Consider the following 19,387-nt stretch of genomic DNA (forward strand, 5'->3'; position numbering starts at 1 on the left):
ATTAATCCATTCTTTCAACAAAACTATATTGAGTATTTACTTTGTGCTAGACTCAAGCTTAGGCACTAGGGATACACTGGTGTGTGAAACAGATGTGATCCTTGCCCTTGTGAAGTCAACAGCCTAGTGTCAAAGACAGCCAAATAGTAAGGACTATGCATGAAAAGACATGCCACAGGGACAGAGGACAATGTTGGAATGGGGTAGGGGAAATCACTTAGGTAGAGAAGGTCAGGGAAAATTTTTCTGAGGAGGTACCCAAACCTGAAGGTCCAGAAGGACTTAGCCATATGACTTAGCCAAGAATGTTCTAAATAGAGGGAAAGGTAAATACCTTGAGTTATAACAGAGCTTGGCATGTTCAAGAAAAGGAGAGGCCAGTATAGCTAGGGGACAGAGGATGAGTGGAGAGGTTGGCAGGGGCCAGATGTACGGAGCCTGTAGAACCTGATATGGATGTAGTTTTTTTTCCTCCCAAAGTACAATGTATGAAGTATAATGGGAAAGAAGCCAACGTTTTTAAGCAGGTAAGTGACAGATTTGTAGTTTTAAAAGATTTGTCTGGGGGACTCTTTCCCCCTCCCCACGTGGGAGTCTGTATTTGTTCTTCAATAAATTTCCACCTTTGCTATATAAAAAAAAGATTTGTCTGGCTTCTATGAGGAAAATAGACTATAGTGGGCTGGCATAAATGCACAGACCACTGAGGAAGCTACTGCAGCTGTCCAGGTGAGATGATTAAAAGGTTGCAGTGGAGAGAGGTGAACAGATTCAAGATATGTAGGGAGTGGCTCTAGAGTTAAGCTTCGGATTGACCTGTGGCAGAGCCTCAAACAAGTCCCAGCTTGGAGGGCAGAGCCCTCTTAGCATAATTAAGCTTGATCTTATGGCTGCCTCCTAGTTCCTTCCGGGGTAGCTAATGGGCTGTGGGAGGTGCAGCAAGTGCTGCCAAAACAAGTGAAACTCACAAGAACATTGTAACTATGTTGACCACTACCTTGTTTTTCTCTGACTATAAAATAAAGCCTTGGTTATCTCTCTCCCAATTTTTTTCTTGGGAGGCAACCAAAATTTTTGGTGAAAAAAAAAAAGCATGGGGAAGGTCCAGGATAGGGCGGGGGTTGGGTGGAGGGGGGCAAATGGGGTAAAATAAAAATAAAAATAAAATAAAATAAAATAAAGCCTTGGTTTGCCAGCTGGATCCTTCTCTGTGGCCTCATCCAGGCACAGGAGGTCCACCGAGCCCCAGCTATATTCTCTTTGTCTGTCTTTTCTTTAATCCTTCACCACCCTCCTCAGGCTCACTGAACCCTTGGCTGTGCTGGCACGGCACAAAGATATATTTTAGAGATGGATCCAAGAGGACTTAGGGATGGATTAGATTTAGGAAGTGATATGGTCAGTGTGCCCACCTATTTGGATGGTGGTATTTCCAGTAAAAGGAAAGACTAGAAGGACAGGTTTCAGAGACAAAACCAAGAATTTATTTATTTTTGTTAATCCTCACTCTATTTTTCCCCCCATTGATTTTTAGAGCAAAAAGGAAGGAGGGGAGAGTGAGAGAGAGATCAATATGAGAAGGACACATCGATTAGTTGCCTCCCCCGTGTGCCCTAACTGACCTGGTGAACTTGAAACCCACTTACGTGCCCTTGACTGGGAATTGAACCCGCAACCCTTTGGTGTGTGGCCAAGACACCAAGAGATTTTTGTTTTGTTTTTTTAATATGTTTTTATTGATTTTTAGAGAGGAAGGGAGAGAGAGAGAGAGAAACATCAAAGAGAGAGAAACGTCATGGGTCAGTTGCCTCCTGCACGCCCCCTACTGTGGATCAAGCCCACAACCCAGGCATGTGTCCTGATCGGGAATAGAACCAACAACCACAGCGGCTGGGCACCAGGAGTTTATTTTTGACATATTAAGTTCTAGATGCTTATGGATATCTAGGAAGAGACATTATGTGGACAGCAGGGCTCTAGTTTGTTTATGCTTAGAAGAGAGGTCTAAGATGAAGATAGAGTTTGGGGGAAATTATCAGTATTTATGTGGTGTTTAATGCCCTGGGACTGGATGATACTACATTAGAAGTCCATAGAAGAAGGAGAGCAGTGCCCCTAAGGGAAAGTTCATCCAGCAGTTGGATGTGTCCTCCTCTGGAGATGCCTGCAGAGGAGCTATGAGCAAGAGAGTGCAGAGAGGGAAGAGTGTTTTCCTAGAGGCCAAGAGAAGAGCAGGAGACATTAGTCAACAGTGTCATTAGCTATTGGTTGGGAGACTAAAGTGAGGACAGTGACTGATGTTTCCTGAACTGAGTAGAACACACACCTGTGTTTGCTGAATATTTGCCCTGTCAAAACATGTCCCTTCTTCTCTTATGTAGTCTTCCCACATCTCTCTGGCAATAGCAGTTGGGTATGCCCCTGAGGGAGCCATAGAAGAGAATATTTCCAGCAGTATTATTATTTTAAAAATATTTTTATTGATTTCAGAGAAAAGGGAGAGGGAGAGAGAGAAAAACATCAATGATGAGAGAGAATCATTGATTGGCTGCTTCCTGCATGCTTCCTTACAGGGCATGTGCCCTGACCGGGAATCGAACCCTGACCACCTGGTTCATAGGTCCATGCTCAACCACTGAGCCATGTCGGGCAGGCCAGCAGTATTATTCACAATAGCAAAAGAAAAGGAGCAAAGGGAAATAACTATTAACAGAATAATGGATGACTAGCCCTAGCTGGTTTAGCTCAGTGGGGTCCAGCCAGTTTGGCTGAAGGGTCCGGGTTTGATTCTGGGCAAGGGCACGCACCTTGGTTGCAGGTTCCCTGGCCCTGGTCGGGGTACATGCAGGAGGCAACCAATTGATGTGTTTCTCTCACATCGATGTTTCTCTGTCTCTTCATTTCCCTTCCACTCTCTCTAAAAACCACTGGAAAAATATCCTTGAGTGAGGATTCACAAACTAACAAAAAAGGATGAATAAATTGTGCTGTGCTCAGGGTATCATGGAAATCCAGAGAGGGAACACAGCTCAATTGGGTCAGCTCTCCCAAAATGTCATCGCATGCCTCCTGTTCAGAAAATCTTCATGTTACACAGGATGGTGTAAGTCCAGGGTGGGAGAGGGGGAGTTGATAAAAATTATCACTGAATTACTGGTCCACAAACTCAAAAATAAAACTTTAAATACTTGAATTTAATTTCTTTTAAAAAATAATTTCACAGCCTTTTTGAGGTATATTTGACACATAATGGAATTGAATTTCTATGACTATGTCTAGTCTTTGGGGAGGGGTCATGGAATATCTAGTCTTTGTCCATAGTGACATCCTCTTTCCCATCTGGTGTCAAGCCATCTGTCCATGTGGTTTGCTGTGTCCTTCTCATCTAGATCACAAGTCCTCTTCATATCTGCCATCAATATGTGCTCTGCTCAAGGCCATTGGAGAAAATGTGCCACTGCTCCCTGTGCCACCCTCAACACAAGGAGTTACTGCTCCTGTCTGCTGCTCCTGGACTATGTTGGGCATGGAGATCACCATGAGGTTTGCCACCTAGGGTAAGGGTATGCTGCTGTAGCAAAGAGAACGAACAATTATTCCGTGGCTTTAACAAGACAGAAGTTTATTTTTCTCTTATATAATCACAATGGGCTGAATGTTTTATATGTCCTCCAAAATTTATATGTTGAAACTTAATCCTCAATGTGATGGTATACACTCCAAACGGGATGGAACCTGCAACCTAGGTATGTGCCCTGACCTGAATTGAACCCGCAACCTTCCGGTGTACACCGGCCAGGGCCACAAATGCTTTCTTCTTAATGTCCATGAGAAGGGACAATGAAAGGCAGTTTGCTTTTACTTCACAATGTCACGATGATAGCACCTTCATTCTCTCCCCTCCTTGCTTTGTTAACTTTCCAGCTCTCTTACAATGTAGCCTTCAGGGACCTTGATTGCTGCTGTGATTTTCCACGGAACAACATGCTTAATGACATCATACTCTTGTACATGAATAGGAAGTGTAAAAGCACCATGTTTGCCAGAGAGTAGAAGATAAATGACATGAAGATTCCTGGTCCTGCCACATTGGGAACCTTTTTAGGAGTTCAGTGGTTTGGAACACAGCAGGACAAGTTATCTCTCTTCAAACATCTCACCACTTAAAAAGAGGCACAGTGTTTGGTGGGCCCCTTTGGATTTTGGAGGCAGAATATACACTCTCAGAACGACTTCTCCAATCCTCTATTGGGTGACCTCGAAGGCTGCCAATTGTGAGTAGTGCCCAGAGCCAGAAAGGGCTGTACAGCAGGTTCAAACCATAAAACAGGCTATGCTGACACTTTGGATGATATTATCCTGCAGATACAAGGTTGCTGGAGGAATCCACCTGGATAAACATTCTGTAGGGAGCCTCGAAAAGCTCTGAAGGGTTGCAGTGAGGAGCCCTAGAATTCTGAAGTAAGGCCATACTCACCATGGTCCATTTGAACAAAAGGTCCCGATGTGTCACTGGGCCCAGTAGTGACTGAGCATTTGACCACTGGATGCCAGGTGACTGTATGTCTTAAGCTAGATGTTATCAGGCAGGCACAGCAGCAATCCAACATGATGGAAGTGGTACACTCAGGGCTGGGCTCAAAGAGTCCAGAGGCATGAGTAAGTGAAATGAACCGGCAGCTCAGACTCCCGTGGCACCTAGATTTAAATCTGTTGATCTGACCCCTCTCCTGTAACCCATACCTATGGCCTCATGGAGGGTTCCCTGCAAACAACGGATAAAGAAGGAAAGGAGTTGAACCCATGTCACAGATAGGTCAGTGAGATATTTTGGCACCATCTGGAATGGACCACTCTATTATGGCCCCAGTCAGAGGTAGCCCTGAAGGACAGTGGTCAATGCTCCCAGGGGGCAGAACTATGAGCAGAACACTTCATCATACCCTTTGTATAGAGGAAGATATGGACTGAGATTCAGATATACATTAATTCCTGATAAGTGGCAACTTGGTTAGTTGGTCAAGGGCATGGAAAGAGCAAGATTGGAATTTGCAGACAAGGAGGTCTGGGTAAGGGGCACGTGGATGGAGCTATAGGAGTGGGCACAAAGCATGCAGATCTTTGTGTTAACATTTATGCTCACCAAAGAGCATCCACTGCAGGAGGAACCTCTCAGCCAGATGGTCAGATATTCCATCCTGTGGATGTCAGCCAGCCTTTAAACTTAGCCACTCTATCGTTTTGCAAAAGACCCATAAAATAGTGGCTATGAAATGAAACAAAGAACTTCTATGCACATATGCATAGCTCATGGACAAACAATAGTGCCATAGTGCAGAGAAGGCCTGGGGTAGGGGTTGGAGTGGTGGGGGTGGTGGGGGTAAAAAAAATGGAACTGCTTTATGACCCAGAGATTCGACTTCTGGGAATATATCTGAAGAAACCCGAATCACCAATCAGAAAGAATGTATGTCCCCTTATGTTCACTGCAGCGTTATTTACAATAGCCAAGATTTGGAAGCAGCCCAAATGCCCATCAGTAGATGAGTAGATAAAAAACAAACAAACTGTGGTACACTTTTTGGAATACTACCGGGCCGTAAAAAAGAGAAGGGAACCTTACCCTTTGCAACAGCATGGATCGACCTGGAGAGTATTATGCTAAGTGAAATAAGCCAGTCAGAGAAAGACAAATACAATATGATTTCACTTACATGTGGAATCTAATGAACAAAATAAATTAACAAAACAGAAACAGACTCCTAGGTACAGATAACAGACTGACAGCTGTCAGAGGGGAGCTGACTTGGGGGGCTGAGTGAAAAAGGTGCAGGGATGGCAGTTCCCTAGCCGACTGGCTCTGTGAAGGGGGCATGTCACCAGGCCACCACCTCGGGGGTCCTGTGGGGTTTAAATGAGATGGAGACAGCCCTAACCAGTTTGGTTCAGTGGTTGGAGCATTGGCCTAGGGACTGAAAGGTCCCAGGTTCGATTCGGTCAAGGGCATGTACCTTGGTTGTGGGCACATCCCCAGTAGGAGGTGTGCAGGAGGCAGCTGATCGATGTTTCTCTCATCGATGTTTCTAACTCTCTATCCCTCTCACTTCCTCGCTGTAAAAAATCAATAAAATATATTTTTAAAAAATTTTAAAAAAAAGTGCAGGGATAAAGCAAAACAAAAGTCATGCACACAGACAACAGTATGGTGATGACCAGAGGGAAAGTGGGGCAGGGAGAGGTAGGAGGGTAAAGGTGGGATAAATGACTTGAGGTGGTGAACACAAAATACAAAGGTGTATTATAGAATTATACACCTGAAACCAAATAGTTTAATTAACCAATGTCATCCCAATAAATTCTATTAAAAAAAAAAGAGTGGCTATGGTGGCAAGGATCCAACAAGTTGGGCTCTCTCTCGCCAAGGCTGATCTAGTAATTGCCAACAAATAGCTAACCAGCTAGCAGCAGGCAGCAGTTTAGCAACATTGGTCAGGGAGAGCAGCCAGCCACCTCATGACAGGTTATTTATTTACTTATTTATTTTTAAAATATATTTTTATTTCAGAGAGGAAGGGAGAGAGAGAGAGAAAGAGAGAGAGAGAGAGAGAGAGAGAGAGAGAGAGAGAGAAATATCAGTGAGGAGAGAGCAACATTGATCAGCTGCCTCCTGCAGACCTCCTACTGGGGATTGAGCCCACAACCCTGGCATGTGCCCCGACCAGGAATTGAACCACGACCTTCTGGGCTCATGGCAGGTCATTTGTATCAGCTCTCTTCCACATTGGAGAAGGCAATGATTCATCCTCATTAGAACTTACATTTCTTACCCATAGTGCTCCTGCAAGTATCACCATGCAAAGGCTTAAAGAACATTCAATCCATTACCCAAGGCCAGAGCACCCATTTTATGGCAGAGGAGATTAAAGCTTGTGGAAATGAAGTCATTCCATACCAGTGGTTCTCAACCTTCCTAATGCCGAGACCCTTTCATACAGTTCCTCATGTTGTGGTGACCCCCAACCATAAAATTATTTTCATTGCTACTTCATAACTGTAATTTTGCTACTGTTATGAATCGTAATGTAAATACCTGATATGCAGGATGTATTTTCATTGTTACAAATTGAACATAATTAAAGCATAGTGATTAATCACAAAAACAATATGTAATTATATATGTGTTTTCCGATTGTCTTAGGCCACCCCTGTGAAAGGGTCTTTCGACCCCCAAAGGGGTCGAGACCCACAGGTTGAGACCCGCTGTTCTATACCATTGTTCTCTCAAGCTGGCTGCTGCTGGGTATATGGTAAGACCAGGGAAGCCCACATTTTTAACCTTTCCAGATTATTCAGCATTCCAGATTAGCCAGCTTGAGAGAACAATGGTATAGAATGACTTCATTTCCACAAGCTTTAATCTCCTCTGCAAAATGAGGATTATGAACAGTATATTGTAGAGGAGAGAACACATATGAGGGTAGATGAGAAAACCAAGGCTCATAGAGACTGGTGACTTGCTGAAGACCACACAGCTAATAAATGGCAGAATCAGGACTGGAACTTTCCCACAAGATGGAAACTGACTATCTGAAGAGGTGCTTTGGAAAGTGCCTTGCCCCAGGCACTTGGTAGAGGTGGAGAAGGTTCAGCCCAGTGACCCCACTGGCTTATCATTACAGGAAAATCACTAAAGCAAAAGAAGAACCACTGATATCTGTAGCTAGTTCCACAAAGAAGACCATAGCCATGCAGAAGAACACAAAACCCCTCGAAAAGGAGGCCTTGAAGAAGAAATGCCTGCCAGGAATGCCTCAACAGAGTCCTTCTTCTGACTCATCTGGCCAGACTGAAGGGAATGTCAAAACTCCACAAGAAATAAATTACTTTCAGCATTAAAGTGCTCCTGAAATGCATCCTGGCTCCAAATCTCCTCCTTAGGTTATCAGAAGGTGAATGATTCTCACGATGGCCACCTCGAAGAGCTCTCAACTAAAGATGATAACTATGTGGATTAAACCAAGACTTGAGGGGCTGTGGAAGGAGATGTCTGCAGGGACTCTGCAGCCCAAGTCCTGTCTGGTAGCCATGAAAAATCCTTAATTGTGTGAAAATCTGAACTAGTTATAGGATAAAATAAACTCACAATTAGGATTTAAAATAATGTTTAAAAACAATATATGTACTTCACGAAACTATTGTGGGATTGGAAAGATCCTGTACATAGGTCCTGGCATGCAGCTGGCACTCAATAAATGGTAGGCATTATTATTACCTAGAGGCTCCATGCACGAAATTCATTCAAGAGTAGGCCTTCCTTCCCCTTGCCGGCACTGGCTTCCCCCTGGCACCCAGGACCCGGGCTTCTGGAAGGTTGTCCAGAAGGACATCCGGTCTAATTAGCATATTATGCTTTTATTATTATAGACTGAATTGAATTGTGAAGGGCCTCTGGGCCCCAAGAGGAACTAGTGGTTGGGCTTCACTAAGTCCAGCAGGGCTGTGGATCCCACTGTAGCATGACCTGCTTTGAATACTCTTAGCTGTTCAAAGCCTCCAGCTAGAATCACATTTTGCTGCCAGCAGAGAGGGTGTTACTGGCAGGAGACGGAGGAGAAAAGGAAACTGTGCAGAGTGTAGGAAATGGAAACTCTGACAGGGATTGGCTATCAGGAAAGGGGGGTGTAATTGGAATGTGATGATAAAAGCCAGCCTGCAGCCTGGGAGAGCTGCTGCTATCCCTCACTGCCGCTCCCATCTGCAGGCTCTGGGCAGGAAGATTCCTTCTCTTCTCTCCTCCAAGGTAAACCCAGAAACTAAGAGGCATGGGTGTCAAGCGGTCACCTTTTGCCAGGGTGCCCATTCCTCAGGGAGGCTGAGTCTCTTTTACTGCCCTGGGCTCAGACTGGTCTGAGGGGATGGTTGGGGCGTTGAGGTACAAAACTCCAAGAGGCATGAAACTGACCTTAACAGATGCCCTTTCAGCAATCTGTGGCCTTAACTCTGTCATTTCGCCTTTTTGAGCTTTAGTTCCTCAGCTGCAAAAGGATAATCAAGCCACCTTGCCTGGATGATTTCAGAAACCCCTTTGTTGTAGGATCTAATGTGACAGTGAGTTCATCTTGGATGATAGAGTAATCTGGAATGGTTACAAATGTGGGCTTAGACATCAGTAATTGTGGGATTCTGCCACTCCCTGCTGGGCAGGCATGGGAATATTAAATTCTCTGAGTTTCAGTTTCCTTATCTATAACACGTGGTTGAGAACAACAGTATCTACTTCATGTGGTGGTTATGGGTATAAATGACCTTGTGCCATAAAGTGCTGAGTAAGCGCTCAATACAAGGGGGGGGGGAGTTATTTGTTTGTTTATTTGTTTAAATATGTTTTTTATTGATTTCAGAGAGAGGAAGGGAGAGGGAGAGAGAGAGAAACATCAGTGATGAGAGAGAATCATTGATAGGCTGTCTCCTGCATAGCCCCCACTGGGGATCGAGCCTGAAACCCGACCGTTTGCCTTGACCAGGAATCCAATCATGACCTCCTGGTTCATGAGTTGATGCTCAACCATTGAACCACACCAGCTGGGCGATGTTTACTTGCTTTTAATTCAAGAAAATTGCATTGAACTGACAAAAAGTGCATTACAGGTGAATTTGGGGGCATGTATATTTTCCTATTTTGTGGAATAATGAACATAGGTTTTGAATTCCAACAGTCATGAGTGTGTGTCTAGATTGCATAGTTTATGGTGTGGCCTTGGGCAACCTCCTTAACCCTCTGTGCTTTCTTTCTGAAAAATGAAGCTGGTGTGAGGACAATGTTTGGTGCCTATAACTATTCAATGCATTGGAAAAATAAATTGATCCACAACCATTTTTTTTTTTCCTCAGAAAATTCTGTGTGACAGATAATGTTCTAAGTGCTAGGGAATAGTGATGAATAGTTTCAAAACTCACAGCCACCCTCTAAAATAGGCTCTATTAATAACCCATCTTAGGGATAAGTAAATCGAGACCCAGAAAAGGTGCTAGTATCCTGCCCGAGGTCAGGCAGGCAGTGAGGACAAAGTCAAGAACAAACCACGGCAAGGATACTAGCTGACATCATTGAGCGTGCGCCACGTGCCAGGCACCTTACCAGAAGAGGATTCCCTCACTGATTCTCAGGACACCGGGTGAGGCAGGAACATCACTGCTCTTGTTGCCACGAAGAAACGGAAATCCCGCAGCTCCTGAGAAGGGTCCTGGGCTCAGTCCAGAACACTTCGCTGCTTTGAATGGACTCTTCCTCCAATCGGAAAGGAAGACAGCCTGGAGGGTTTGGCTCAAAATGGCTCTGGATCATCTCTTTCCTCTCCCCATCCCCAGGTTCAGCGACAAAGCCGCCACCATGCGGCAGAAGGTGGTATCGCTCTTGTTGTGCTACCTGCTCCTCTACGCCTGCGGGCCGGTGGAGGCAGGTAAGGATCCTGGGGCAGAGGAAGATCTCGGGAGAAAGAAGCGGGAAGTTTCAGGATCCTTGGTTTAGAGCGGTGGTTCTCAACCTTCCTAATGCCGCGACCCTTTCATACAGTTCCTCATGTTGTGGTGACCCCCAACCATAAAATCATTTTCGTTGCTACTTCATAACTGTAATTTTGCTACTGTTATGAATCGTCATGTAAGTATCTGATATGCAGGATGTATTTTCATTGTTACAAATTGAACATAATTAAAGCATAGTGATTAATAACAAAAACAATATGTAATTATATATTCAATATGTTTTCCGATGGTCTTAGGCGACCCCTGTGAAAGGGTCGTTCAACCCCCAAAGGGGCCGCGACCCACAGGTTGAGAACCGCTGGTTTAGAGGTTCAGGCGTGCCTCTGAATGAGAGAAGCTATTACAATGGACAGCGCAGGCTTGTCGTGGCCAGAGCCCCAGATTCGAATCCCTAATTGGTCCATTCCTCCATTCTAACATTTATTCAATGCCAGTTATGTGCCAGGCACGAGGCCTTAGGAAAAGTCTCTTCCCTTTAGTGAGGCTCTCCGAATAGGAGGATGGTGGTCCCCAGCTCTGTGGGTGTTCCTGGGCATCGGGCACAGAGTAGGGGACTCTGCTCCCCACTGCACTCCACTTTGTCCGCTCTCCCCACAGGCAAAAGGAAAGACTCGGAGGACAGCGACTCCGGAATCTGGGGCGCGCTGCCCTACATGGCGATCGGAGCAGGTGGGTCTGGAAGGTGGGAGCTTGACAAGGTGGGGCGACCCCAGCCCCGGGCGCTCCCTCACTGTCTCCTCTTCCTCCAGGGGCCCTGGTCTTGGGGCTGCCCGTTCTGGGCTTCACGGGCACCGGTATCGCTGCCAACTCGGTGGCCTCCTGGCTGATGAGCTGCTCGGCCGTAGCGAACGGGGGCAGCGTGCCCGCCGGAGGGCTGGTGGCCACGCTGCAGAGTTTGGGTGAGTTGGGGGCCAGGCCCTGGAGCAGACACCAGGGCCACAGGTCGTCTCTCTATTTACTATTCTGAGTCCTTTCCACAGGCCAGCTCAGCTCTCTGAAGTGCATGTTCTTATAAGCCCCATCGTACAGTGGGTGGATTGAGGCACCGACTGGTTCAGTCATTTACTCCCAGCTGGCTTGCGCTGGAGCCAGGATTCAAACCCAGACAGTCTGATTGCTGGCTTTCACAGCAAGCCTCAGTTTCCTCATCTACTAACCAGGACAATCTTCCTCAATTTAACATTTTATGAATCTGCTCATTCTCAAACACCCAGAGTGGAACAACTCACTTCAATCTCATACCAGTTCTGGTCTTGACTTGAGTTTCTTGAACACCATGAAGGGGATTGATACAGAGCTCAGAATGATCCTTCTAAAAATTTGGCATTCATGTCTATCTCTGTGAATCTCTCTTTCTTTTCCCCCTCCCTCTCTCCTTCACCCTTTTCTCTCTCTCTCTCTCTCTCTCTCTCTCTCTCTCTCTCTCTCTCGCCAAAATCCTAGAGAAAAAAACACTCCTGACAAACTCTGCCTTTCTGAGCCCTCCATCTTCTCTCAGTTCTGGATGACAAAGCCCAATGGACCAGCCCAGAAGAACAGAGCCCTTCTCAGGGGGGCAGCGGGGAACACAGGCCAGGCCACACCCCAGCAGTGGGAAGTAAGGGGTTTGGGCAGGACTAGCAACAGTCCAGTGTTATGCGATGGTTGTCCTCTCTTACTCGTGAGCCCTCCAGCACCCACAGAGAGGTCTCCACAAAGGTGGCTGCTATTAGCATTATTAATAACACGGAAGACATGAGGAGAATGAGTTGCTATTTTGACTTTTTTTCATCTCTGAAACACAGCTCTGATTTGAGGTGGTGAGTTGGGAGGAGGGGGAAATAATACTCACTTTGCAGAAGTCCCCTTCCCTCTCAGGGCCACTGTTTCTCCATCTGAAAATGAAGAGGTTGGACTTGACCATTGGTTTCCAGACTTTTGGATTCCCAGGCCTGATGCCTGGGCTGCGCGTGACCTGGCTACACTTGCTTTACAGGGGCTACTGGTGGTGGCAGTGCCCTCATGGCCAACGTTGGTGCCGCTATAGGCTATACTGTCCACAAGCAGATAGACAACAAGGGGGCAGAGGAGGAGGAGGAGGAGTGAGCAGCTTCCAGGACACCCATCCCCCGCCCTCCTTCTTCCAGGTGAAGTCCAGAGCTCTCTCTGTGACACTCCAACGACCAGGTGAAAATGAGAATAAACTTCTCTCAGAAAACACTTTGTCTTGTGAGTCATTCTTCCTAGGAGAAGCCCAACAAGATCTGGGTCTGGTCTGCCTCATCCACACACCCCACCCTCCCTTCTCCCTAAAGCCAACCACAGCTCCTGAAACACCCGCAGCTGATTTTGTCCCTGGACCTCGGCATGTGCTGTCCTTTCTGCCTAGAATGTCCTGAAGCTCATAACCCGGCTCAGACATCCCTACCCTGAGGCTCCTTCCCAGCAGAGCTGCCTGCTGCCCCCGTCACACTGTGAATGCTCAGGCTGGAGGTCGCAGTGGGCCAGGGAGGCAGAGCTCAGTTTAGTCTCAGTGAGAGAAGCTTCCAGCTACTTCTCTGATTTGGCAGAAACGTAGAAACCAGATCTCCGTTCTCGGAAGCAGCACCAGAGTGGTCTACCTCTGGTGGAGAATAGAGGGCCAGACTTTTGCTTTGAAGAAAGTATGTTAGCAGCAGCTTTTGGAAGGCTCAGCAAGGCCTCCCTTCCCTCAGGGAGTCTGGGATAGGGTGGGCAGTTTACATCGGAGCATATGCCTCTGAGTGGGAAGGGAAGGCCAACCCAAGCCTGTGGGGAGATTGTGTTAGCAGCAGCTGTTGGAGGGCTCAGCAAGGCCTCCCTTCCCTCAGGAAATCTGGGATAGGGTGGGCAGTTTACATCTGGAGCATATGCCTCTGTGTGGGAAGGGAAGGCCAACCCAAGCCTGTGGGGAGATTTGAAGCTTGGGGCAGAGTGCAAGGACCTAGGCGGGGGGAGGGCCCAGAGACCTTAGAAATCAAATGTCAGTCAAGGAAGGGCTGGTTCTATCACTAATGGAAAAAGAGAAAAATGCTGTGGTCCTGGTCTGTGAGTGGGCACCAGCCTCAATGCCAGCCCACCCTCCAGCGAGATCTGCACCCCTGGGAAGTAGCCACATGGGAGTCACAATAGCCGGCGATGCACAAAAGGGCCAAGCCAGCTGTCCTCATTTCTAATCCAGAAGTTCTTCCATTAAGAATGTGTATGGACGGGTGGGGAAGAGGACCATCCTGCTTCCTCCTGTCCCCAGGTCCAATGCCACCTCGGCCGATGGTTGCCTCAGCTGGCTTGCCCCAGACCACCGGAGAAGCACTGTTTGTGGAAGAGTTGCATAGGTGGGACAGGCACCCTCCTGCACCTCAAATATTGTCTCCATGGCTTGTATCCAAGAGCAGAAACTGGGCTGAGTCCCCGGACCTGCTACCATACAAGCCTGAGCAGAGTCCTGCCTTGGCTGGAGCCATCCATGGGAGGTGGGGGGAGCGATAGAGTGGACTTCCGCCCACAGAAGGAGGTACAGTCTCAAGCATCACACTGTGCTGAGGCCTATTAATTGCACCCTAGTTTGTCTATAGGGATGACATCCCAGAGACAGGTACGTGTCCTTCAGCCCCTTTAGGGAGGGCGCTGTATCTAAGTTATCCTTTTCCCCTAGTTCCCAGGATAGACCTGGCATACAGTTGGTGCTCAATATATGTGAGCAGAATTGAACCTCCACTTCCATCTACCTGTCCCTATGCCTTCCCCAATCTTCATGGGAAGGAGTGACTGGAATTCTGGTTCTTTCCTTGGGATTCCCTTGATAATACCCACTGTCACCACCATGCAGACCTAGGAGAGGAGGTCCTGCACCCCCTTTAACACTGTGGTCCAAGTAAACACAGGCCCCTCACCTTGTACTCAATCTTCTCTGACACAGATGAGTTTTCAAAGGAGGCCGTGGAGCACAGCATGGAGTCCTGCAGACCTTGGTTCAGTTCCTGCCCTGTGGGCCCTAGTGCAGGTTTCTTCACCTCTCCGTGACTCAGTTTCCTCCTCTATAAACAGAATGGTAATGACACCTACCTCATGGGGGTTTTGTTATGAAATTAGACGAACTAGTGAACAAAGAGAGTCTAGCATGGCGCCTGGCACATAGTGAGCACTCTGTTAATGTCAGTGACTATTATGATTAGGACTTGCATAAAGCAAAGAGGAAACAGCCAAATGCCTACTAGGAATTAGATAATTTAACTTTGGGGCCAGGATTTATTCTCTGGGGCTCACAGACTCTGTTCTGCCTTTCTCCCAAGGGTGAGTGTCTTCCACGTATTCCCTTGGCACCTTATTCCCTTGAAGAGCATCACGGCTAAAGGAAGATGGACAACTCTGCCCCCCAATTTTAGATCAGAGGCCTCAGCAGTTCTCAAGCTGAATGACATTGAAATGACCCATCTTTATGGGGAGGTTCCACCTACTCCAGGGGCTCTTTGGGCCTGTGCAGGTAACTCCTTGCCTTCGTTCTCCAGACATTTACTGGGCACTCAGTCTGTGCTAGGCACTGTGCCAAATGCTGAGGACACTACAGTGGTAGAGACCCAGTTGCTACCTACGTGGAGCCCACAGTGCCCAAACTGGGAGCCCTCAAAAGCATCTATGGCCCCCCTTCTCTCTCCCTGTCACCACCCCCTCATCCCCATCTCCTTTCACCTGCCATGGCCCTTATCAGCCTTCACAGCCCACAATCACCTTGTCTACAAAGTATGAGGCAGAAGGATGAACGCGGCCAGAATTCACTAATGCAACAAGTCAGGAGATGCTAATGCACTTTTAGACTCCTCCTTGGCAATGGCCTTCAGAAAGACACACAGCGGAGTCTTGGCCCAGCTCCAGGGTGGGGTGCCTCAGGCAGGTTACTTATCCTCCCTGAGTCCCAGCTTCTTCCTTGTTTTTTCAACCCAGTGGGGTTGGATATCATATTCTCCAGGACACTTCCTCCTCTAAAACTGCTGAGCCTGAAGCACATCCTTCTGAACCCCCCTGGCCCTGTCAGATCCCCGCCCTCGGAGAGTAGATTTTATTTTTGAAGCTGACAAAAGCAATCTGGTTGCCAACTTTGGGACTAAGGTGGGTGATGGTGCTGAGAGAGACCATGTTTGGTCACAAATGAGGGTGACTAGAAACTAGCAGGGCACTCTGGGACCACACCCTAAGACAAGTCTGAAAATAGATCCATCTGTGTGGCTGACTTGATGGAAAACAATGCTGAGGTCCTCTGTCCTCATCATGTCTCCCTGGGCCTCTATGTCCTCGACCAGCAATTTTCAAACTGTGTGCCATGGCACAGGGATGTGTTGCAAGAATTTTTAAGACATGCAAAACCTGACTATTTAGTCAGGGGTACTGACCTTTTATCCCTCAGATCGTCAAATTTTAAAAGAAACGACATCAGCTAACTCGCCAATAGCCGTCTGATGTGATTGATTCAAAATTATACCTAATTTTTTGTCAGATCAGGAAAAAAATATATAATATATTTCAGCAAAAAATATAATAATTTTTGGTGTGCCGCAGAATGTTATTAATCACTTTCTGTGTGCCATGAGATGAAAGAGGTTGAGATCACTCACCTAGACTATAAAACGGAGGAGGGCAAGAGTTGGACTCTCATCTAGACCTAGAATGCCTTTCTTGAGTGCTCAAGTTAGAGCTGACATGCTCTCTTTTTTTAAAAAAAAATATGTTTTTATTGATTTTAGAGAGAGGAAGGGAGAAGGATAAAGAGATAGAAACATTGATAGGCTGCCTCCTACACGTCTCCACTGGGGATGGAGCCCACAAGGCGGCCATATGCCCTGACCCTGGAATGAACGGAACCAACCACGGAACCAACTGTGACCTCCTGGTTCATGGGATTACGCTCACACACTGAGCCACGCCCACTGGGCTGTTTTTTTTTTGTTGTTGTTTGTATTTTGTTTTAATCCTCACCCGAGGACAAACTCCAGAGAGGGGAAGGGAGGAAGAAGGGTGAGAAGAGAGAGATCCATGTGAGAGAGAACAGCACTGGCTGCCTGGCCTTCCGTAAGCACCCCACCAGGGGTCCCGAACCTGAAACCCTACCTTCCAACCACACCGGCCAGGGCTAGAGCTGTCATGCTCTTTAATAAGACCCCTTTATCTAGTGACTTATTTTATTATTTTTTTAAAAAACACACACACATATTTTCATTGATTTCAGAGAGGAAAGGAGAGGGAAAAAGAGAAACATCAATGATGAGAGAATCATTGATCAACTGCCTCCTGCACGACCCACATTGGGGATCGAGCTCGCAGCCCCCGCCAGGAATCGAACTGTGACCTGGGGTTCACAGGTCGACGCTCAACCACTGAACCACACCCGCCGGCTGGGCTTCTTTTACTCTTTCAGGTCCTCCCTGGCCCCTAAGACCCTTGAAAGTCAGCTCACTGCCCATCCTGGCAGGCCTCCCCCACTTCCATGGTGCTATGTGCCGGTGTGGCCACCAGGTGACAGTGCAGTCCCGCCCTGGACTCCTCCTCAGCCTGCACCATGCTTGCGCAGCGCCACAATTACCCACAGCCCTCCCTGGGTCAGGCCCTATCATGGATGCTCGAGCTGGAATGGGTCCAACCCTGCCCCCGTCTGCGCAGGAGCTCCCGAAGCTCACGAGAGCGGCCAATCCGGAGACACTGCAGGGTGTGCCCTCTCCTCTCCGGGATCTCCAAACTCCTGAGCACAGCATTCCGGACCCTCTGCGATCGGGTCTCACCTGCGGGGCCACCGCCTGTGCTGCCAGGCCTGAGCCACAGGGATGATCAGGAAATGAGGGTAGCGCTTCACACGCATACGTCACCTGGCTGCGCAGCAGAGGGTAATGCTAGGAGCAGGGCGCCCCTGGACCCAGCCTGAAAGAGGACCAGGGCCTGCAGAGGGCTTGGTCAGCGGTAGTGGGAGGTAGTGGGAGGGCGCTGAAGCAGAGGAGGCCTGTGGCTTCCTGTGAAGAACTGAAGAGCCACTTCCTTTCAGCAGATGGCCGTGGGGGAGGGGCGAGGATTAGGAAGCGGGGGGCTTTCTGGCTGAGGGGTGTGCAGAGGGGGATGGGGGGTGGGTGGGAGGAAGGGAATCCCAGGAAGGCCCCACAGTGATAGCCAGAGTCCCTTCTAGTTCCCTTCTCTCTGGAGTCTCCATGGAGCAGACAGCCCAGACAGGCAAGGGCACACCCTTCTCAGGTGCTGTGAGGCCACAGAGAGGAGAGTCAGGTTAGGCAGGCTCATTTGTATAGGCCAGTAAAGCAATGGAGCCATGCTCTGGCCAGGTAGCTCAGTTGGTAGGAGCATCGTCCCGATATGCCCAGGTTGTGGGTTCGATCCCCGGGCAGGGTACATACAAGAATCAAGCAATGAATGCATAAATAAGTGGAACAATAAATCGATGTCTCTCTTGTTCTCTCAAAATCAATAAAAAGAGAGAAAGAAATGGAGCCTTGGTTACTCCAAGAAGCAAGCCCAAGTACCTAGCCCCAAGTACCCAAGTCCAAGTCCCCATCCATCCTCAGAACCCAGCCCCAAGTTCCCAGCTCCAAGCACCGGCTCCCAGTGGGGTGTCCAGTGCCCAGCCAGAGGTTGGCAGGGGCCCAGTGGCTCTTTCATTGCACAGGAGAGTGGCCCTGTAAGAGAGTTGGTTCCAAATTATTTTCCCAGGATATATTTACTGGATTCTCTTTCCCTGTAACCAGCACTAAGGGAAATGCCAGCCCAACCATGATGAATAATCACAAAATCCAAATTGGTACAATTTTACTGCTTTTGTTCTATTTGCATATACCTGCTTGTCCAGGGTAGTACCCACCCTCATTCACTCACACCCCCACCTGATGGAGAACCAGCTCTCCCCAACAGGGACAGAAGCAGGTCAAGGCCAGGGAGACTTCTAGAAACCAGCTCTAGGCAGAGAGAACAGGGCTTGATTTGGGCTCACCATCCTTGAGCCTTCATGCATGACTCCGTCTGGGCCTCTGCCCAGCCTCTGTCTGGCCAGTGGATAGCCCTTGCTGTCTCCTTCAAGAGGAGAAGGACAGAGCACCCATAACTTACCAGGAGCAACAGTATGGTTCAGTGACTCTAGGAACAGGTCTGAGGAAGAGGAAGAGAGTCTTTGCTCAACCATGATTACTCACCCATTCTCTGGAAACCCATCAAGTCAAGCCCATTACTCCCTCAATCTTCCTCACTTTCGGCAAAGGCATCGTCCAGCATGCAGACACCTAGGCCAGACATTTCCTCAAAGGCTTTCCCTCATGACCCTCCAATAACAGCTCCTACTTCACTTGTTGGTTTTCACTCATATGCCACCTCCTCAGAAAAGCCCTCCCTGACTACCTACTTTAAAGTAGTCTCCTTGCTGCTCTCTGCCTCAGTAGTTCCCAAACTTATCTGCACCTTGAACTTACCTGGAGGCTTCAAAACATACCGAGGCTTCAAAACCTGTGCCCCCCACAGAGACTGTGATGTAATTGGTCTGGGGTGCAGCCTGGGCTTTGGAATTTAAAAAAAAATCTCCAGGTGATTCTAATGTGCAGAAAGTGTGGGAACCACTGCTGTAGTATATCACCCTGTTTTAATTTTCTGTGAAAGGCCAGTGAAGAAATGGAGCTTGGTTACTCGAAGAATCAGACCCAAGCACCCAGCCCCAAGTCCAAGTCCTCAACCTCAGAACTCAGCTCTAAGCACCCAGATCCAAGGTTTTACATATATTAACTCTTTTAACCTTATAACAATCTTCTTGGGTGTTCTTTTTAATTTAATTTAATTTTATTTTTAAATATATTTTATTGATTTTTTACAG

At 47.7% G+C, this 19,387-nt stretch overlaps 1 protein-coding gene across 2 annotated transcripts; it reads left to right on the plus strand.

Annotated features, from left to right (window-relative positions):
* The first annotated feature begins 8,724 nt into the window (after positions 1–8,724).
* Positions 8,725–12,744, plus strand: IFI6 (interferon, alpha-inducible protein 6). Of its 2 annotated transcripts, none has more exons than XM_005875123.2 (5): positions 8,725–8,800; positions 10,369–10,460; positions 11,143–11,214; positions 11,295–11,444; positions 12,521–12,744. In XM_005875123.2, exons 2-5 carry the CDS (start codon positions 10,391–10,393, stop codon positions 12,628–12,630), a joined length of 402 nt encoding a protein of 133 aa, XP_005875185.1. In that variant the 5' UTR covers positions 8,725–8,800; positions 10,369–10,390; the 3' UTR covers positions 12,631–12,744. The 2 variants fall into 2 exon arrangements, with proteins under 2 accessions (XP_005875185.1, XP_014402323.1); XM_014546837.1 differs by lacking the exon at positions 8,725–8,800 and adding an exon at positions 9,588–9,648.
* The last annotated feature ends 6,643 nt before the right edge of the window (positions 12,745–19,387 follow it).

Source organism: Myotis brandtii, unplaced genomic scaffold (assembly GCF_000412655.1).
Source record: "Myotis brandtii unplaced genomic scaffold, ASM41265v1 scaffold456, whole genome shotgun sequence".
Classification (NCBI taxonomy): Eukaryota; Metazoa; Chordata; class Mammalia; order Chiroptera; family Vespertilionidae; genus Myotis; species Myotis brandtii.